Source organism: Felis catus, chromosome D4 (assembly GCF_018350175.1).
Source record: "Felis catus isolate Fca126 chromosome D4, F.catus_Fca126_mat1.0, whole genome shotgun sequence".
Taxonomy (NCBI): domain Eukaryota; kingdom Metazoa; phylum Chordata; class Mammalia; order Carnivora; family Felidae; genus Felis; species Felis catus.
In genome coordinates this window covers 91,378,133-91,399,073 of record NC_058380.1, presented here as the reverse complement: position 1 = coordinate 91,399,073, position 20,941 = coordinate 91,378,133, and the positions used below count along the sequence as shown (strand labels likewise).

The 20,941-nt window shown below is 57.4% G+C and overlaps 2 protein-coding genes and 1 long non-coding RNA gene across 3 annotated transcripts in view; all 3 read left to right on the top strand.

Moving 5' to 3' along the window:
• The window catches only part of NELFB (negative elongation factor complex member B), an 11,445-nt gene extending 4,826 nt beyond the window's left edge, over nt 1-6,619 (top strand). Inside the window, exons 6-14 of the mRNA XM_023243114.2 lie at nt 151-336; nt 999-1,111; nt 1,658-1,760; nt 1,980-2,075; nt 2,339-2,481; nt 2,589-2,695; nt 5,223-5,364; nt 5,475-5,583; nt 5,685-6,619. Of these exons, the coding sequence (XP_023098882.2) occupies nt 151-336; nt 999-1,111; nt 1,658-1,760; nt 1,980-2,075; nt 2,339-2,481; nt 2,589-2,695; nt 5,223-5,364; nt 5,475-5,583; nt 5,685-5,831 (1,146 nt within the window). The 3' untranslated portion in view covers nt 5,832-6,619. The remainder of the gene's footprint in view (nt 1-150; nt 337-998; nt 1,112-1,657; nt 1,761-1,979; nt 2,076-2,338; nt 2,482-2,588; nt 2,696-5,222; nt 5,365-5,474; nt 5,584-5,684) is intronic.
• Nucleotides 6,620-7,800: 1,181 nt separating this feature from the next.
• TOR4A (torsin family 4 member A) lies at nt 7,801-10,586 on the top strand. Its single transcript, XM_023243115.2, has 2 exons — nt 7,801-8,382; nt 9,108-10,586. Exon 2 carries the CDS (start codon nt 9,145-9,147, stop codon nt 10,393-10,395), a length of 1,251 nt encoding a protein of 416 aa, XP_023098883.2. The 5' UTR covers nt 7,801-8,382; nt 9,108-9,144; the 3' UTR covers nt 10,396-10,586.
• Nucleotides 10,587-14,827: 4,241 nt separating this feature from the next.
• On the top strand, nt 14,828-18,263 carry LOC123381680. The gene is made up of 2 exons (XR_006588986.1): nt 14,828-15,440; nt 17,673-18,263. It is a non-coding gene; the product is annotated as an uncharacterized LOC123381680 (long non-coding RNA).
• The last annotated feature ends 2,678 nt before the right edge of the window (nt 18,264-20,941 follow it).

Here is a 20,941-nt window from a genome sequence, read left to right as displayed (position 1 = left end):
GGATCCAGGGTGGCCACCACCTGACACAGAGCTGGCGTCTTGTGACAGAGGAGACTCTGGGTACGGCCCGCACAGGAAGGAGTAGAGTCGGGCTGGGGCGGTCCTGCCCCCGCGGCCGTCATGACCCGAAGCGCGGGTCTCCTCCCCCAGGTGGTGCAGAAGCTGACGCAGATGGTGGGGAAGAACGTGAAGCTGTACGACATGGTGCTGCAGTTCCTGCGGACCCTCTTCCTGAGGACCCGGAACGTGCACTACTGCACGCTGCGGGCCGAGCTGCTCATGTCCCTGCACGAGCTGGACGTCGGGGACATCTGCTCCGTGGACCCCTGCCATAAGGTGGCGCCCGCCCGCCCCGCCCCCTTCCCTCCGGCTCCTCCCCCTCCCTCCGGCTCCTCCCCCTCCCTCCGGCTCCTCCCCTTCAGGGCTCTGGCCGCCCACGCACGGCTCCCATCCGGCCACGAGCCGTGTGCCAGTCCCCACACCCCCTCTGCCGCCCAGGCTTAGGGGCACCTGAGTCAGAGCCACCGGCCCCGCGTCTGCCGTATTCGCCTGCTGTTTATTCCCCTGCTATAGTCTTCTCTGGTCTTTCCTGGGCCACTGTCCCTCCCCTGCTCCAGAGCCCTCAGGGGCCACTTGTGTGCTCCAGGGATGGGGCTTTCTGTGCCGCTGTTGTCTCCCGCGTGGATGCTGTGCAGCCCCAGACAGCGTTAGGTCCGGGGGGCTGTGCGGCATCAGGGTCCCGCAGTGGGGGCTGCCAGGGAGACCCCCTTGAGAACAGAGCACAAATACTGCCTGCTCCGAGCACCACCTGGCCTGCTGGGGATGTGGGACCTCAGGCCTGGGTGCCTTTGCGCCGTACCGGGCCCGGACCACGTGAGGCTGCGGGTCCTGTTGCCCACGTGAGGCTCGGGGTGGTGGCTGCAGCTGAGCGGTGACCACGGGAGCCGTCTGGAGGCGGCGGTCTCTGACCGTGTCCCGGCTGTGCTTCCTCCCCACAGTTTACCTGGTGCCTGGATGCCTGCATTCGTGAGCGGTTTGTGGACAGCAAGAGAGCCCGAGAGCTGCAGGGGTTTCTTGACGGCGTGAAGAAGGGGCAGGAGCAAGTCCTAGGGTAAGGGCCGGCCTTGTGCCGGTGCCCCAGCCCCCAGGGTCCTGTCCACAGGTGTCCGGATGAGCGGGCCGTGTCTGCAGTTGCTTCCAGTGTGGTTTAGAGCTGCCTTGGCGCTCGTGCACACGGCTGAGACCTGGCTGCTGGGGCCGAGGCTATCAGAGTTTCGGTGAGCCGGGGCCTGACTGCGGCCGGGGTGGGTGGTCAGCGCCGTCCCGGGGCCGCTGCGCTGGCGGGACCGGCTCTGTCGAGCTCTCTTTTGCAGCTCTTTCTGTGACCATCTCTGTGGGGCCCTCGTGAGCTTACGGCATCAGGGGCAGGTCCTCAGAACCAAAACGGGGGCTTAATTTTTTAAAAAACTTTTAAAGCCCTTCAGTATGTTGAGCAAGTTAAGGATAAGTTCCGAATATCAAGTTTTTGTGCCGAAGAAGCACAGGGCGGGCGGGTGGGTGGGCTTGCTCTGTGCGGAGGGGCCTTCCCCCCAGGACAGCGGCCAGGGCAGCCCGCCCGTGGCCGCACCATGTTGACGCAGTGTGCTCATCCTCACAGGGACCTGTCCATGATCCTGTGTGACCCCTTTGCCATCAACACCCTGTCGCTGAGCACCGTCAGGCACCTGCAGGAGCTGGTCGGCCAGGAGACCCTGCCTAGGGTGAGCTCGGCGGCTGGCTGCACGCTGCCTTCTGGGTGGGTGTGTGGCCAGGCCCGTGTTGGCGGAATGACAGCACTTCCGATGGGCAGTGGGTGCCGTGGGGGCTGCAGGGGAAGCCGAGGCGTTTGGCCATGGCATAAGGACCCTGCCAGGCAACGAGTGATTTCAGTGGAGGGGAGCCTTGGGTGAGCACGTGCTGAGGCCTTCGTTTCCCCACAGGACAGTCCCGATCTCCTGCTGCTGCTCAGGCTGCTGGCGCTGGGCCAGGGGGCATGGGACATGATTGACAGCCAGGTCTTCAAGGAGCCCAAGATGGTAACGGGACGAGGGTGGGATGGTTTCCACCGCTTCCTCGAGAGGGTCTGTGGGGCAGGGTGTGTGGGGCCTCGGGAGATCAGCAGGGCGGGGTCTCGGGAGGTGGGAAGGAGGCAGGGCGGGGTCTCGGGAGGTGGGAAGGAGGGACAGGCCCTCAGGCTGAAGTCGAAAAAGGTAGATGCAGGCAGGCGGGCGAGGGGCGGGGTCCCTGCAGGACAAAGGTGGGGCTGAGCCCGACAGCTCCTGGGTCTTCTCTGGCGTAGGAGGTGGAGCTCATCACCAGGTTCCTGCCCATGCTCATGTCCTTCGTGGTCGATGACCATACCTTCAACGTGGACCAGAAGCTGCCGGCTGAGGAGAAAGCCCCGGTTACGTACCCGAACACGCTCCCAGAGAGTTTCACCAAGTATGGGCCCCACGGGCACGGGTGGGCGTGCCGCGCCCCCGCCCCCCAGCTCCCCACGGCTGTGCGGAGGGCGTCGCCCAGGGGTGACCTGTCCTTGCCGGGCGCAGGTTCCTGCAGGAGCACCGCATGGCCTGCGAGGTGGGGCTGTACTACGTGCTGCACATCACCAAGCAGAGGAACAAGAACGCGCTCCTGCGCCTGCTGCCGGGGCTGGGTGAGTGCGGGCAGGCCCCGTGCCGGGCCCCGGGCTCCTGCCCTGTCCCAGCTCTGAGGGGCTGGCTCGGCGCGCTTCTCCGTCTTTGTCTTCTGGAGGTGGTTTTGGTGCAGGGGTAGTTTGGTAGTTTCTCAGCTTGGTAGTTTCACGGACACCCTTCGCCATCGTCACCGTTTGTGAAAGCATCTTTTTGGCTGTGGTGGAAAAGCTACCATGATTTGCTCCTAACTGGCGAGGGAGGTGGAGCCCCTCAAGGCCTCAGACGATTGAGAGAGCTCACCCCCGACGGTCTCTGGCTATGTGGGGCCAGGGGGCCGGTTGCTTCGTGGTGGGGCCCGAGTGGACCCCTTCAAGAGTAAGCTGCAGGTGGAGGCAAGGAGAAGGGTGTTGGGGAGCACCTGGCCTTCCCATGCTTGCCCAGACCCAGGGGCCTCTGCTGGCTCGGCTCATGTCTGGGGTGTTGAGGCTGCTTCATAAGGATCCTGCACGTTCCCAGCCAAGTGCATTTCTGGGTCACTGACACGTCTGAGGGTGGTGCCCGTGTTACGTTTCCCGTGTTTTCTTTAGGAAGGAAGCTATTTGTGCATCTTACTTCGTATCTAGTTTCCATGTACGTGAACAGCACGAACTTATTTTCTTCTCGCTCTGGAGGCCGGAAGGGTGAAGCGAGTGTCCCGGGGCTACAGGCAAGGTGTGGGCGAGGCTGGCTCCTTCCGGAGGCTCTGGGGAGAATCTGTCTCCTGGTCTCCTCCAGCTTCTAGGAGCCGCCTGCATCCCGGCTCCTGACTTTGTCTCGCGGTTCACCCTTCTGGCTTTTCCCGCCCACACATCCCTCTGAGTCTGGCCCCCTGCCTCCCGCCTCCCTGTGATGCTGTCGGGCCCACCTGGGTCATGCGGTGTCGTCTCCTGTCGTAGGGCTTCTTTCCACATAAGGTAGCATGTCCACATGTAGACGTGTCACAGGGCCACAGGGGCTGGAGCCTGGAGACTTCCAAGGGTGCCGTTTGGGTTTGTCTCATCGTTCCAGTTCGTTTCGGTACCTTTGTTTCTTTCTCGCGCCTAACGGTGTCAGCTAGGAGCGGGCTGTCCTGCCTGCGTCGGGAGCATCCGCTGAGGGAGTGCTCCTCCCTCCCTGCCTCCGACACCGCGTCGGTGTCTCCCAGCCACGCGCTGCTGCCCAGGGTGCTGGGACTCAGATCTTTCCTTGTGCTCAGGATGGGTACGCTGTCCTCTTCTGTCGTTACCGGGTGCTAGTAAGATCAGATGTCAGTTTTAAAAATTCCTTTCTGTTTATTTTTTAGCTTTTTATCGTGGGGTTTTTTGATGACGTTACAAGCAAAGAGCACAGCGTGGTGAAGCCCAGTGCCTCTCACCTGCTGCATGGGGGTCCGTGTGCGCCGCTCGTCCCCCGGATGATGGTCTGGACGTAAACCCACGGAGGACTTGACAGGTGTCTCTACAAAAGAATGGTGCTGTGGTCACATCTGGGTCCAGGGCCTGATGGTGGCCACGGATCTCTCGTTGTCACGTGACATTTGATGTGGGTGGTTAGTTCAAGTCAGGGCTCCAACTAGCGTCTCCCCTCCACCCTCGTGTCCCCTTGCTGCCTTTCGTGTTTCTCCTTGTCTGGAGGGTTCTGTGGGAAGGGTTGGAACCAGGGCATTTGTTTCCCATTAGGGACTTTGCTGGCAATGTTCCCTGGGGTGGCGACCGTGCCCTTGCCTGAGTGTCCTGTAAAGTGCCCCAGGCCGTGAGGTCAGCGGGGGCTCTGGTCACATGTGGTGGGGGCACAGCCCAGCTGCATCTGATGGTGCCCGGGCCTCCCCGTGGCATTCAGTGGCGCCTGGGGCTCAGATAGTGCCATGGTCACAGCTCCCTGTCAGCACTTCTCTAGTGGCTGCTGTGGCACTTGTGTCCCCATGTGTGTCCCCCCCCCCTCCCCGTGACCTGCTGCCCTCCAGCTGGGTCGTCGGCCTTGTTTGCTGTGCACTCTGTCTCTGGTCATCAGTGAGATATGTTGGTAGTTACTTTTGCTGATTATTTTAGGTTGTTTTTTTTGTTTTTTGTTTTTTGTTTTTTTTTGATTAAATTAGTTTTTGGAGTCTGTGCCTTCAAAAAATGAAAATCTTTCCTTTTGTTGTCTTTCTTCTAGAACCACGTAGCTCGCAGTCTGGTAGAACTCAGGCGCCGGTGCCGTGGCACTTTCCTGTTTCTTTTCTAGTTCCAGTCTGTTCAGTTTCTCCCTCTTCTCGAGTCCACTTAGTCCAAAGTCCCTTGGCCATGGGGCAGAACCACGGGCAGCAGGCTCCCGTGCCCTCCCCACCCCGACCCTCACCCCCACAGCCCTGCTTCTCTGCTTCCGTGGGGGCGGCTGGCCGCCCCTGCCTCCTCCTGGTGCGGCCCGGTTCTGGCTGCAGGAAAACCGGGCACCCCGTCCTCAGGGGGCGCTGCTGCTCCGCGGCCTCCCCGTTGGCCCATCCAGGGGCGGGGGCGGCGGGCTGAGCGGGGCTGACACCTGTGTTTGCAGTGGAGACCTTTGGCGACCTGGCGTTTGGGGACATCTTCCTGCACCTGCTCATGGGGAACTTGGCGCTGTTGGCCGACGAGTTTGCCCTGGAGGACTTCTGCAGGAGCCTCTTCGATGGCTTCCTCCTCACGGCCTCGCCCAGGTGCCTGCACCCTGCGGGCCTCGGGGCGCGCTTGTGGCACCTCAGGCGGGCGGGGGCGGGGGTCGGTTCTGGGCTCCGCCTACCCGCCGCGCTGCTGTGGCCTCTTCCAGGAAGGAGAACGTGCAGCGCCACGTGCTGCGGCTCCTCATCCACCTGCACCACCGGGTGGCCCCGTCCAGGCTGGAAGCCCTGCGGAAGGCGCTGGAGCCCACGGGCCAGGTGGGTGCCCTGCCTCCCGGGCCTGTGCCGCCCGCCCCGCCCCGCCCCCATGCGGCCCGGCGGGGAGGGGCTGCCCCAACCACACACTTTCCCCCCTGCAGAGCGGAGAGGCCGTGAAGGAACTTTACTCTCAGCTCGGTGAGCGGCTGGAGCAGCTGGAGCACCGGAAGCCCAGCCCGGCCCAGGCCGCGGAGACTCCGGCCCTGGAGTTGCCCCTCCCCGCCGTGTCCACTCCGGCTGGGCTCTGAGCCTTCACCTGGGGCTGCTTGGGACTGGGCAAGGCCCCCGGTGGGGCCGTGGCTGGCCAGGAGGAGCTCCCCTGCCATTGCAAGCACGGGACCCCGTCTCTCCTGGGGGCGGGCGGGCCACTAGGGGGGTGGGGCTGGCGGAGCGGAGCACCCCCCACCCTGGGACCTCCTGCACGTGGGGCCCCCTTCTGCGCCTCCGCCTCCCCACGAACTGGGTCCTGGGAGGTGTGTGTTGTCCACGGGAACGGGATCGTGTTTTCGCTCCTCGTGGGTCCCCGTCTGGTTCTGTGGAGCACAGCTCTGGGTCTGCTCTGCCCCTCCTGGCCGCTTGAACTCATTCCAGGCCGTGGGAGGGGAGGCAGATTGGCAGTAGTTGGAATTAGGAAAAAGCCACCTGTTTTCCATGGGGCGAGGGTGGGAGGGGGACACGTGCCGAGCCAAGGGGGAGGGGTGGGCCCAGGCTTGTTGGCACAGACGGGCAGAATCATGCAGTGTGCTGAGTCCGGTCATCTGCAGAACGAACCTGGCTTCCGAGGAGCGTCTGAGTGTTTCACCCGGGACCGGCTGGCTGACCCAGAGCCCCAGAGGCAGGAAGTTGCTCCCCCACTGGCCAGCAGCGCCCCATGTAGCAGGTGTGGCTGAGGAAAGCCCAGGCCACCGACTGGCTGCCTCAGTTTACCCTTGGAGGGGTGTGCTCCCTCTTACTCAGTCGCACCCGCACTTGGCCAAGTGAGGGACTGTTGCACAGTGAGACTTTGACTTATGTAAATAAAAGGTGTTTGGGTAAATCCAGTGGGTGCGCTGTTTATGGGCACGCCTGAGGGGTGGGCGTAGTATAAGTAGGTAGGTATCTTCTTAAGGACACTTCTGCTTTGGGGGCCAGGGTCTGGATGCTTGGCCCTGCCCCTGGGAGCAGGGGGGAGACGTCTGTGGGTGCACATGCTGAGGGGTAGTCCCTTTCCCTTTTTTCCTTAGGAAGCAGAGATTCAGGCAGGACCCCACCCCCACCCCCCTATGCTGGGATCGTGGGGTGTGGGGAGGGCCTGGACAGTGTCCTCCCCCTCCCCCCCACTGGTCCCAGGAAGGCCGAGAGTACTGCCAGGCCACGTGGTGGGTAGGGGGCCCAAGGCCGCACGCACCTGCCCCGCACAGAGGAGGGCAGCCGGTCCTGGGAGCCAGGCCCCAGGGCTGGATGGGAGGATGTAGAGAAGCAGTGACCCTGCCCGAGGGCACCAGACTCAAGGGCAGGCAGGAACATGCATCACCAGAGGCCTGGGAATCCCATATTCTGGAGACAATGGGAACTCTCCAGCCCCGTGACCAACACTTCCCTGATGCATGATGTGCCTGGTGCCACTGTGAGGCGAAGAAGAGTTAGGAGAGGGGACAGAGGCAGTGTGTGGGCAAAGGGAGGCTAAGGGGGTGAGGTCGAGGGACCACAGGCAGGACGGCCGAAGGGCTCGGGAACTGAGGGAGGCAGCACCAGACTAGCCGGACTGCTTGATGGGCCCAGTCTTAGGGAGGGCTGCAGACGGGTCTGGGCCCAGGAGAGGTGCTTCTGGGCCTGGAAGGGCCCAGCTCCGTCGGTCAGAATGAGAAGAGCAGAAGGTCATTCAGGAGGGCCGACTGTGCAGAGATGGGACTAGGGCGGGGGGCAGGGCCACACAAGCCCCCTCCTGTCACTTCTTTGCCTAAGTCCTTTGTTCTTGGTAAATTGTTCTTGGTAAATTTGCTCCCTGACCAGGACCCTGAGCTACACATGGGGGTCTAACCCCAGGGCTAGAATTTCTGTTCCAGTGTGTTATCCTTGGGATGGGAGGGCTCTAGGAGGCTGGGGGGGGGGGTTGCAGGGGAAGAGGAGAGGGAGATGGGATGGAGCCCCAGTCCCTGGGAGGGGAGGAGGGGAAAACGAAATGACCCCAGGTTGGGGTCAGGAGGGGAGGAGAGGGAGGTGGGGGAGAGGGGAATAGGAAGGGACTGGGGGCACCCAGCTGGGCAGAGGGGCCCGGCCCACCCTCTCCGCTCTTGCCCTACTCCACTCCATGTGGGGGATCAGGTGCCAGTGCCCCTGGGGAGGCAGGGGTTCCTTGGAAGCTAGACTGAGATGCAGGAGTCTGTGGGATCTCTGGGGAGGGGATGCCCCAAGCCTTGCCAGGTGACCTGGGCCTGGACAGCCAGGAGGGCTGCAGGGCTGAGGAGGGTAGGTGACCTGATGGCCAGCCAGGGGACCTGGGCCAGCCAGCCAGGCTCTCCGTCTGGCGCCTCCATCCAGCCTAAGTCCCGCCCACTTGCCACACCCCTGACTCACTTCCTTTGCAGAGAAGCGGAAACCTCCCCAGAGTTTCCTCCCGACCTAAGGCTCCCGGGACCTGCAGGTGCTGCTACCCCTCCAGGCCTGAGCTTGCCAGCCAGGCCCCTGACCCCATCGGGACCCTCGGCAGGAAGCTGGTATTTTCTGTGTCCTGAGTTGCGGCCTCAGCATCTGGCCTCTGCAGGGGGCTGCCCTTGGTGGGCTGGGGGCCAGCAGGAACTTAACCTGACTCAGCTGCAGGTATGGGGTGGGTTGGAGACCAGGGCATCAGTCCTTTCTTCAGCTCTGTCTCCTCAGTGGCCCTTTTCCTCCTCTGGCTCTTGTCTTTGCACCCCACCCTACTAGTGTCTGGGGGCTCTCTGCTGCCACTCCATGTGTGTTCACTGGGGTGCAGGGAGGATCCCTGTTTTGGGGGTGTGGGGGGTGGGAGGCCTGGGCCCATTCTCAAAAGCAGAAGTTCCTGATCGACCCCCCCCCCCCCAACTGTTCTTAAGTGCACGGGGGATGTCTCTGGATTCTGGCGGTGCCAGCGTCCCTGCTCCCCTTGGTTCCCACTTGGGACTCTGAGAGCCCCTGGCGCCTGGCAGGCCGAGCTGCGGGCGGGGCGGGAGGGAGGGAGGGAGGGATGGGCAGCGGGGCCGGGCCTTGACCCTTCTTTACCCCTAATCGGCGCCAGCTAGCACCGACTTCTCCAGGAAGCCGGGTGGTTGCCCGATAAGCTGCGCCCTCCCCGCGCCGCCACTTCCTCCAGGCCCGCGGCTGTTCCTGGGAGGACCCGAGAGATTTGCATGGGGCCCTGCGGGGAGCCGCTTCCTGGTCAGCCGGGCGAGGCCGGCACCAGGAGTCACCCTTCCCCCAGCGCTCCGCACTCCCTGGGGACCTCCCAGAGGAGGGACGTCGCTCCAGGGAAGGGTCCCAGTCGGCCATGCCGACGTCTGGAGACCCTCCCCATCTTCCTGTTGCAGGGAGGGCGACCTGCATGCGGAGCGCCGCCCCCGCGCCATGGACAGCGGCCAGCCCAGTCTGGAGGCCGCGGGCCCCGGCGTCCCCCGCCCGAGCGTGATCGCGCCGCTGCGCGCAGTGGTCCGTCTGCGCCGCCGCGTGTGCCTCCTGCGCAAGCGGCGCCCCCAGCCGCCCGGCTCGGGGTCGGCTTCCGCGCCCGGGGCGCCGCACGCTGACCCGGACCAGCCCCGGTTCTTCACCTTCGACGTCCCGGAGCCGCCGTCCAGAACGCCGCGCAAGAGGCGCCGACGCAGCCGTGTGGTGCTCTACCCGGAGACCTCGCGCAAGTACCGGCCTCACGCGGAGCGCCGCAGCCGCGCGCAGCGCTGCCTCCTGCTGCTCGTGGCCATCGTGGGCTTCCAGGTGCTCAACGCCATCGAGAACCTGGACGATAACGCGCAGCGCTACGACCTCGACGGGCTGGAGAAGGCGCTGCAGCGCGCCGTGTTCGGGCAGCCGGCCGCCGTGGGGCGCATCGTGGCGCTGCTGCGGGACTACCTGGCCACGCACGTGCACAGCCGCCCGCTGCTTCTGGCGCTGCACGGGCCCAGCGGCGTGGGCAAGAGCCACGTGGGCCGCCTGCTGGCGCGCCACTTCCGCGCGGTGCTTGAGGACGGCGCGCTCGTGCTGCAGTACCACGCGCGGCACCACTGCCCCAAGGGGCGCGCTGCGCAGGACTGCCGTGAGGAGCTGGCCCGGCTGGTGGCCGGCGTGGTGGAGCGGGCCGAAGCGGAGGAGAAGACCCCGCTCGTGGTGCTGGATGAGGCGGAGCTCCTGCCCCTGGCGCTGCTGGACGAGCTGCACGGCTTCCTGCAGCCGCAGCGCGCCCACCACTTCCACAACGCCATCTACGTGCTCCTCAGCAGCGCGGGCGGCGCGGAAATCACGCGCTTCGTGCTGCAGAACGCGTCCCGCGCGCTGCCCCCGCGCCCCGACGGCGCCCGCGGTGCTCACGGCGACTGGGATGCGGTGGCCGCCGTGCGGGCCGAGGAGGAGCTGCGCGCCGGCCTGCGGGCGCTCCTGGTCCGCGAGCACCCGCTGTGGCAGGCCGCGGCCATCGTGCCCTTGCTGCTGCTGGACAAGCGGGCCGTGGTCAACTGCTTCCGGGACGAGATGGCCGGGGAGGGCTTCTTCCCGGAGCAGGCCCGGGCCGAGCTCCTGGCCGCGCAGCTTAAGTACTACCGCGTGGCCGGCCGCGAGTTCGCCGTCACTGGCTGCAAGCAGGTGGTGGCCACGGTGAACCTCTTGTAGCAGGGGCCCGGCTGGACACGGCGGACGCTTGTGGGCACGAGGGGACATCTTGGGGACATCTCGGTCGTTGGTGGTAGTAGGAGGGAGGGGACCCTGTGGATTTGCCTGAGGCCCCTAATAAATCTGTTTATAGCCCCCACCGCCCTCCCTAACCCGTGGTTCACGCTGGGAGGCTGGTGGGGGTGGCTCCACTCCGAGCCCCCACTTCGAGTCACAGTTCCCCCATCAGTGCCCCCAGTCTGCCACCTCCCGGCCCTAGCCCACATTCCTAAGCACCTGCTGTGTGCCCCTCATCGCAGGCATAGGTACCGAGGCTGTATGGCCTCAGAGAAAGTAGCTCCCAGGGTCACCTAGTTGGTCCCCTGCGGCTGGATATGGCTGCAGCAGCCATCAGAAATACACACACACACACACACACACACACACACACTCTCTCTCTCTCTCTCTCTCTCTCTCTCTCTCAGTCCGCGCCGCACCCCCCTCCCCACCCTGTGGGACCAAAGTCCTGGGTGCTTCTCCAGCCAGGAGAATGGCATGGACTCCCCGGATTTCTCCCGGACTCTGGGGCCCAGGAGCTCCCTGGGAGGCAATAGGGGGGATGGGAGTCCACACACAATGAATTGATCCATTGGAATCCCCTGAACGCTCTGGAAGGTGGGGGGATCTCGGGGTGCCAGCGGTAGATGGCAGGGCCCAAGTTGGTGGGGGGGGGGGCGCTGACTTCTCCGATCCCCCTGCCCTGGCCACCAACTGGCTTCAGGTCGCTGACTGGGGGAGGCCTGTAGGTTGAGATCCTTTAGACTCGACCGCAGAGGTTTCCAGACCCCTGTCGCTTTTCGGGCGCGGTGGGCGTTGTTTGCGCGCGCGCGCGCGCGGAGGGGGGGGTGGGGTGGTGCTCCTGGAGGGCGGCGGTCGCGTCCAAGCGACCCCCACTCGGTCTCGCAGCCCCGCGTCCCCCCGCGCCCTGGGATGGCCTCAGTGCTGCCGCCCAGTGGCCGCGCGTGTCCGCCCGGGCCGCGGAGGTCGCGGGGGCGTGTCCCGCGTTTCCCTGTCGCCCGCGTCCCCGCAGCAGGCCCAGCTCATCCTGGAGGAGGGCACACACAGCCTGAGGGCCGGGGACACGTGCACACACGTCATCGGCGACCCTGGCCACGGCGAATCCCAAAGGGGGACCCGGGGAGCAGAGGGAAGGGCCCCGCAGAGGCGAAGCTCGAGTTGACTGGGCGCCGGGCTGTGCGGTACCACCCCCCCCCACCCCCACCACCCCGCGTCGGAGCTCAGCATGACCTCTGAGCCCCGCAGACCTCAGAATCATCCCAGGCCGGCTCCCCAAGGGCCCCGCGTGGCGGGAGCCCCCTCACCGCCCATCCATTCTGGCCCGGGGGGCCGTCTGCGCCCTGGGCCAAGGTCAGCCCGAGGAGGGGGCGGTGGGGGGGGGCACTCTGGCCAGGTGCCGCGGACCTGCAGCCCCGCGCCCGGGAATCAAGGGCAGAATGGGGCCAGGCTGGCCCCAGAGGCTCTGAGAACTGTCGGGAAGGGGGGAGGGGGGCGACGTTTGGGAAGCTTTGTTCCCCAAGGGGGTTGGGGGGGGTGGCCAGCTCTGTCCACCAGACCCCACTTGCTGGGCAGCTGGGGACAGGAGCCCCATGTCTCTAAGGCGGAATATATGACAGGAGCCTGTGTCCAGTGCCGAGGTCCGAGGTCCCCAGCGCCGCTCCTGCTTCCGGTGTGTGGAAGCAGCGCCTACAACGCAGCGACAGACTTGAACTTCTCACGACTTTGTTTTGTGCCTTCTAGTTGTCCTGCCTTTTTACACCTCGTTTATTTTTATTTGGGGGCAGTGGTCCTCCTGAGCACACGCCGTCCCATCTGTGTCCTCTCACTCAACCCTCCATACCAGACATTATGTTTATGTTTACTCTTTGTTGATGTTTAAATTTTATTTTGTTGACTTATTTATAAACCAGCTCCCTCTTTTCTCCATGCTCTCTAATTCCCATTCTGTGATAAATGGGTTCCTGCCGGACTGTTTCCAGGATGAGGGTCAGCACCACACTGTCTGGTGGCCCGTTAGTCTTTGGAAGTCATGGCAGCTGCCGGGACATCTTCTTTGAAGTTATTTGACTCCTTCTTGGGCTTTTTTCCTTAGAACTTGATGTTGTCAGATTCTTGGGGAACCTTTTAGGATTTGACTGGAACTGCACTGATTTAGAGATCAGCTTGGGGAATGGTGATCCCATGACAATGCCACGCTTTGTAGAAAGCCTGGCTTAACATATTTCAGTAGAGCTTTGTAACTTTCTGCGGAGAGGTCTTGGTCATTTTTGTGAGATTTCTTTCTAAAAACCGTATCATTTTTGGTTGGTATTGTGAGGGGTTAACGTTGTATAATGCAACATGCATCTGGAAAAGTGTGGAAAGCAAAATATACATCCAAAGTTTTACCACAAAGCAAGCACCCATCCAGGTCAAGAAACAGGACACGGCGAGGCTCCTAGAAACTCACCAGCTCCTCCTCCCCACCCCAGGCGATAAACACCCAGATTACTGCCTTGTTTTCTTCATACTCCTAACTTTACAACTTTATAACCACCTAACTTTACAACTCTAACCAGTCTGATTTGGTGTTTTGTTTTGTTTTTAATTTAAATGTTCTTATTTATTTTTCAGAGAGAGAGAGAGACAGAGCGCAAGTGGGGTGGGGCAGAGAGAGAGGGAGACACAGAATCCAAGGCTGTGAGCAGGCTCCAGGCTGCGAGCTGTCAGTGCAGAGCCCGACGTGGGGCTCGAACTCACAAACCGTGAGATCATGACCTGAGCTGCAGTTGGACAGTCAACCACCTGAGCCACCCAGGTGCCCCTGAGATGTCTTTTGAAGTGTAAAAGTTCTTAATTTTTATGAAGTCAAACTTACCAGGTGTTTTTTTTTCATGGATTAGAGCTTTGATGTCGTATCTAAGAACTCCTTGCTTAACCCCAGATCATAAAGATTTTTCCCTATGCTTTATTCTACATGGTTTTAAGGTTTTAGCTCTTACATTTATTTAGGTCTATGAACCATTCTTTTTTTTTTTTTAATTTTTTTTTCAACGTTTATTTATTTTTGGAACAGAGAGAGACAGAGCATGAACGGGGGAGGGGCAGAGAGAGAGGGAGACACAGAATTGGAAACAGGCTCCAGGCTCCGAGCCATCAGCCCAGAGCCTGACGCGGGGCTCGAACTCACGGACCGCGAGATGGTGACCTGGCTGAAGTCGGACGCTTAACCGACTGCGCCACCCAGGCGCCCCAGGTCTATGAACCATTCTGAGCAAATTTTTATGTATGGTGTGAGATGACGGTGGCCCAGCACCACTTCCTGAAAAGCCCATGCTTCCCTTGGTACGTTGCTTCGACAGCTGCGGCAGTTAAGGCTTCACCAGAGCGCCGGCGAGCATCAGTGGGAGGCGTCTGTAAGGGCAGGTCTGTAAGGGCAAAGGTGGGCGAGGACTCTGGCACCGCTTCCCAGAGGTGGAAGTGGTTCTTCCCCGGAAGGCTCAGCTGTGCTAAGTCTTTTCAACAGACTGAATCAGGCCCACCCAGGTCACATGAGATCACTTCTTTTACATAAAGTCAACGTATGTTGGACTTTAAGCTCATCTACCAAATGCCTTCACAACAACATTTAACTTAAAACTAGATTAAGTTTTGTTTGAGTAACAGGGGACTGTAGCCTCGCCAAGTTGACACAGAAAACATCATAACACCTTTGTCGAAAATTAATTGGGCACAAAAATGAGTATTTATTTCTGGACTCTCAGTTCTTTTCTGTTGATCTAAGTGTCTGTGCTTATGCCAGAATCACATTCTTTTGATTTCTGTAGCTTTAGAGTTAGTTTTGATACTGGAAAGTGTGAGTCTTTCAACTTTGTTCTTAGTTTTCAATATTGTTTTGGCTGGGTCCTCTGCCCTTCTAGATAAATTTTAAGATCAGATTGCCAATTTCTGAAAAAACCAAAAACCAATTTCTATATTTTGATACAAATCGCATTGACTCTAGCGATCAGTTTGGGGAGAAGTGCCATCTTGATAATATTGAAGCTTCCAGGCCGTGGTCTTGGAGCCACTCAGGCTCCCGTCTTCAGTCCTCTCAGCACCGTGGCGTGGTTTCCACGTAGTTTCCAGTGTGCAGGCCTTGCACTTCCTGTCTTCAGGGTATTCCTGAGTACGTTATTCTTTTTGGTGTCATTGCCAATGGAATGGTGTCACTGTTCTTTTCAAGCTCTTCATTGATGGCATATAAAAATAAAATTGAATTTAGTTTTTTTTAATGTTTATTAATTTTTGAGAGAGAGGGAGAGAGACAGAGTGCTAGCGGGGGAGGGGCAGAGGGAGGGGGAGACACGGAATCGGAAGCAGGCTCCAGGCTCCGAGCTGTCAGCACAGAGCCCAATGTGGGGCTCGAACCCATGAACAGCGAGATCATGACCTGAACGGAAGTTGGACGCTTAACCAACTGAACCCCCCCAGGTACCCCCAAAATAAAATTGAATTTTGTGTATTGATCTTGGATCCTATGACCCTGTGGAATTTGTTTATTAGTCCTCATTTTGTTTTTGTTTTTGCTTTTGTGTTGTTTGTGGATTTTTTTGGTACGGGTTCCTTGGGGTGCTCAACATATGGGACCACGTTTCTGCAAATAAAGGCAGGTTTACTTCTTCCTTTCCAATCTCTATGCCCTTTAGTTCTGTTTCTTGCCTGATTGTACTGGCTGGAACTTCCTAGTACAACGTTGGCCAGAAGTGGCATTCCTGATCTTAGGGCAGAGCATCAAGTCTTTGGCCATTAAGTAGGATGTTAGCTGTAGAACTTTCTGTAGTGCTCTTTGCTGGCATGGAACAGTTTCATTCTGTCTGAGTCTTTAGAGTTTTTTTGAGTGAGTGTTGGATTTTGTCAAACGTTTACTTCACTTATTGAGAGGCTCATGCGGTTTATGTCCTTTATTTTATTTATTTTCAGATGTTAAACCAACCTTGAATTCCAGGGACAAATCCCATTTGGTCGTGGTATGTAAGCCTTTTTATATGCTGCTTGATTCGGTTTGCAATATCTTGTTGAGGACTTATGCATCTGTGTTTATCTGAGGGGTATTGGTATGAAGTTTTGCTTTCTTGTGATGTCTCTGTCTGACTTTGGTATCAGTATAATTGCTAGTTTTCTGTTAATGCCATAACGAGTTGCCACAAACTCAGTGGCTTGAGACAACACAAATGTATTATCTTAGAGTTCTTCAGGTCACAAATCCAAATTGGGCCAGAGTAGGCTGAAATCAAGGTGTCAGCAACACTGCACTTCTTTCTGGAGGCTTCGGGAAAAGTTGCTTTCCTTGTGTCTTCTTGCTTCTATTTTTTAAAAATGTTTTAATTATTTTTGACAGAGGGAGCACAAGCAGGGGAGGGTGGGGGGGGGGGACAGAGGAACTGAGATGGGCTCCACACTGACAAAAAATGAGCCCACGCGGGGCTCCAACACATGAACTGGAAGATCATGACCTGAGCCAGTAGGACACTTAACTGACTGAGCCACTCAGGTGCCCCTCAAGGTCGGTATTCTTAATTAAATATGCCAGTTTTGCGAGTCAGTTTTCATAATTCATGTTTTTCTAGGAATTTCTGGGAATTTATCCAATTCATGTAAATTGTCTAATTTTATTGACATAAAGTTTTTATAGCATACCCTCATAACCCTTGTGAAAAAGATTGTTTCAGTTTGTGTTTATGACTTCTGTATGTACTCCCAGATTCTAGCCTTTCACAGTCATTGAGCTATTTTAGGACTCTTTGTAAGTTGACATACATCTAAATTCTGTCTTTTCCGTTTCTTCAAATACTGTAGGAAGTTTGATTCATATAACTTGACTACACTGAAGTGGTAGTTTACTTTGGGGCATATTGACATCTTGACAATATCGCGTCTTCCAATCCACGAACATGGGATTTCTTTCCATTTATCTGGTACTTCTTTAATTTCTTTCAGCAGCATTTGTAGTTTTCAGCATATAAGTTCGATGGGTTTTGATGAATGTGGAATTCTTAGTTGACAGTTTTCCTCGACACTTTAAAATCTCATCCCACTAGGACACCTGGGTGGCTCAGTTGGTTAAGTGACTGATTTCAGCTCAGATCATGATCTCACAGTCCATGATTCGAGCCCCACGTCGGACTCTGTGCAGACAGCTCAGAGCCTGGAGCCTGCTTCAGATTCTGTGTCTCCCGCTCTCTCTGCCCCTCCCTTGCTCATACTCTGTCTCTCTCTGTCTCTCAAAAATAAACATAAACAAAATTGTTTTTAATGTCATCCCACTGCCTACAAGTTTTCATTGTTTCTGACAAAAAGTCAGCTGTCACCACACTACATCCCAGTACAGAAGCCCTTCCACTCTTGTTGCCCTCAGGTCTTCTTTTCGACTTTCAACGTCTTCGTCTGATATGTCGAGGTGTGGATCTCGTTGAGCTTCTTTGATGTGAAGATTAATATTTTGCATCTAGTTTGGGAATTTGGGGCTGTTGTTTCTTCAGATACTTTTTCTTCCTTTGTCTTTTACCTCTCTTTCTGGGACTCCCATTATATACATTTTTATATTCCTGATAATGTCTCACAGGTCTCTAAGGCTCTGTTTATTTTTCTTCATTCCTTTTTAGCTTCTTCAGAGTGGATAATTTCTATTGATCTGTCTTCAAGTTCGATGATTATTTCTTCTGGCTTTTCTTTCTTTCTTTTTTTAAATGTTTATTTTGAGAGAGAGACGGAGAGAGAGAAGAAGAGAGAGAAAAGGAGAGGGCAAGAATCCCAAGCAGGCTCTGCACTGTCAGCTTAGAGCCCAACATGGGGCTCGATCTCACAAACTGTGAGATCATGACCTGAGCTGACATCAAGAATTGGAACTGAGCTGACTGAGCCACCCAGGTGCCCCTCTTCTGGCTTTTCAAGTCTGCTGTTGATCCCCTCAAGTGGATATTTTAAAAATAGACTTTATTGGGGCACCTGGGTGGCTCACTCAGTTAAGTGTCCAACTCTTGATTTCAGCTCAGGTCAGGATCTCACGGTTCATGAGTTCGAGCCCCGCATCAAGCTCTGTGCTGACAGCTCAGAGCCTGGAGCCTGCTTTGGATTCTGTGTCTCCCTCTCTCTCTGCCCCTCCCCTGCTCACTCTCTGTCTGTCTCTTTCAAAAATAAATAAACATTAAAAAAATAAAAAATAAATAAACTTTTTTTTTTTTTTTTTTTTTTTTTTACAGCAGCTGTAGGTTCACAGCAAAATTGAAAGAATGTGGAGGTTTCCTGTGGAACTCCTGTCCTCCCAGCTGTGAACATCCCCACCAGAGTAGTGCATTTGTTACAATCGGTGAACCTACATTGACAAGCCATTATCGCTCAGACTCCCTAGTTTACATTAGCGTTCACTCCTGATGTTGTAATTCTGTGGATTTGGACAAATTTATAATGATACATAGCCACCATTATCATAAAGAGTGTTTTCACTGTCCTTAAAATCTTCTGTACCCCCCAGACTTATCCTCTTTCCCTCCTAACTTCTGGAAACCGCTGGTCTTGTTGTTGTTCCTGTGTTTTGCCTTCTCTGGGATGTCATATCATCGGAAGCATGTAGTCAGCATGTCACCTTTTCAGATTGACTCACTTCACCTACCAACATGCATTTAAAGTTCCTTCGTGTGTATTTGTGGCTTAAGAGCCCATTTCCTTTTAGTGCTGAATAACATTCCATTCTTTGGACGTACCACGGTTTATCCGTTTACCTACTGGAGGACACCTTGGTGGCTTTCAAGTTGTGGCAATTATGAATAAACTATGGATCAGGCTGCTATAAATGTATGGGTGCAGGTTTTTGTGTGGACAGAGGTTTTCATCTAGTTTGAGCAGACACGGAGGAGCTGCCGGGTCACATGATAAGAGCAGGTTTAGTTTTGCTAGAAACTGCCCAACTGTCATTTTTAGTGGCTGCACCGTGTTGCATGCCTGCCAGCGATGCGAGCTCCTGCTGGCCTGTGTCCTCGCCGGCATTTGATGTCGGGTTCCGGACTTTGCCCATTGCCATTGTGTGTAGTGGTGTCCTGTTTCATTTGCATTTCCCTGATGACGTGTGATGTGGAGCCTTCTCCTGTGCTTACCGGCCATCCGTGTATCTTATTTCTGGCAGGTGTCAGCTCAGATCTTTTGCTCATTTTTTTTTTAACGTTTTATTTATTTTTGAGACAGAGAGAGACAGAGCATGAACGGGGGAGGGGCAGAGAGAGAGACACAGAATCGGAAGCAGGCTCCAGGCTCCGAGCCATCAGCCCAGAGCCCGACGCGGGGCTCGAACTTATGGACCGCGAGATTGTGACCTGAGCTGAAGTCGGACGCTCAACCGACTGAGCCACCCAGGCGCCCCTTTTTTGCACATTTTTTAATCAGGTTGTTTGTTTTCTTGTTGAGCCTTCAGAATTGTTTTCTTTAACCTTTAAAAAAAATTTTTTTTTGAGAGAGAGGGAGTGCAAGTGGGAGAGAGGGGCAGAGAGAGAGAGAGAGAGAGAGAGAAACTTAAGGAGGCTCCGTGCTCAGTGCTCAGCACAGACCCTGATGGGCTCCACCCCACGACCCTGGGATCACGACCTGAGCTGAAATCAAGAGTCGGACGCTCAACTGACTGAGTCACCCAGGTGCCCCAAGCTTTAAGAATTCTTTGTATGTTTTAGATAAGAGGCCTTTATCAGATGTGTCTTTTGCAAACGAGTCCCCTATCTGTGGCTTGTCTTCTCATTCCCTTGACATTGCCTTTTAAGAACAGAGGTTGTTCATGTTAATGAAATCTAGCCAATCGTTTCTTTCTTTCATGACATGTGCCTTTGATTTTGTATCTTAGGTGCGCCTGGGTGGCTCAGTCGGTTAAGCGTCCGACTTCGGCTCAGGTCACGATCTCGCGGTTTGTGGGTTCAGGCCCTGTGTCGGGCTCTGTGCTGACAGCTCAGAGCCTGGAGCCTGCTTCGGATTCTGTGTCTCCCTCTCTCTCTGCCCCTCCCCTGCTCGCACTCTGTCTCTGTCTCTCTCTCTCAAAAACAAATAAACAAAAAAAAGTCACTGCCAAACCCAAGCTCATCTAGATTTCCTCCTTGCAGAAGGTTTATAGTTTTGCATTTTGATTTAAGGTGATCCATTTTCAGTTTATTTTTAATGAGGGGCATAAGGTCTGTTTCTGGATTAAGTTTTTGCGTGTGGACATCCAGTTGTTTCAGCACCAGAATCTCCTGGACTTTTCATTCAGTTGTTGTGCTTTTCAACTCCAGATGTTCCATTTGGTCCTCCTCCTCCCCCTCCTCCCCTCCTCCCCTTCCTCCCCCTCCCCCTCCTCCCCCTCCTCCCCCTCCTCCCCCTCCCCCTCTCTTCCTCCCCTTGTCCCCCCTCCTCCTCCTCCTCCTCCCTCCTCCTCCTCCCCCTCCCCTCCTCCCCCTCCTCCCCCCTCCTTCTCCTCTTCCTCTCCTCCTCCCCCCTCCCCCTCCTTCCCCCTCCTCCTCTTCCCCCTCCCCTCCACCCCCCATCCCCCTCCCTCTCCTCCTCCTCCTCCCCCTCCTCCTTCTCCTCTTCCCCTCCTCCTCCCCCTCCTCCCCCCTCCCCTCCCCCTCCTCCCCCTTCCCCTCCCCCTCCTCCCCCTCCTCCTCCCCCTCCTCCCCTTCCTCCTCTTCCCCCCTCCCCTCCACCCCCATCCCCCTCCCTCTCCTCCTCCTCCTCCCCCTCCTCCCTCCTCCTTCTCCTCTTCCCCTCCTCCTCCCCCTCCTCCCCCTCCTCCTCTTCCCCCTCCCCTCCACCCCCATCCCCCTCCCCTCCACCCCCCTCCCTCTCCTCCTCCTCCCCCTCCTCCCTCCTCCTTCTGCTCTTCTCTCCTCCTCCCCCTCCTCCCCCTCCTCCTCTTCCCCCTCCCCTCCACCCCCATCCCCCTCCCTCTCCTCCTCCTCCTCCCCCTCCTTCTCCCCCTCCTCCCCCTCCTCCCTCCTCCTTCTCCTCTTCTCTCCTCCTCCCCCTCCCCCTCCTCCCCCTCCTCCTCCCCCTCCTCCCCTTCCTCCTCTTCCCCCTCCCCTCCACCCCCATCCCCCTCCCTCTCCTCCTCCTCCTCCCCCTCCTTCTCCCCCTCCCTCTCCTCCTCCTCCTCCCCCTCCTTCTCCCCCCTCCTCCCCCTCCTTCCCCTCCTCCTTCTTCTCTGTCTTCCAATTCTTTACTACAAAAAAAACTATTGTTTTCAGTCTGTCTTGGAAGTTTTGGAGTCAAAGCATCTTCTCTTTTTGAAGAAGCGAAACGTTTTGCAGACAGAATGGAAAGTGATGGGAATCCACAGAGGAAATGGGAGGGGATCCTTTCCTTTGTGGATCAGATTGCATCTGGAAACATCAGTGGCTCGGATGAAGGAAGACATGGCAAAGTCCTCCTTAGAACGGCAGAGCGAGACAGGCTCTTGCACCGTCAGAACGGGTGCGTCTCGTTCTGTGATCGGAGCATCAACCAAACGGTTACCGGG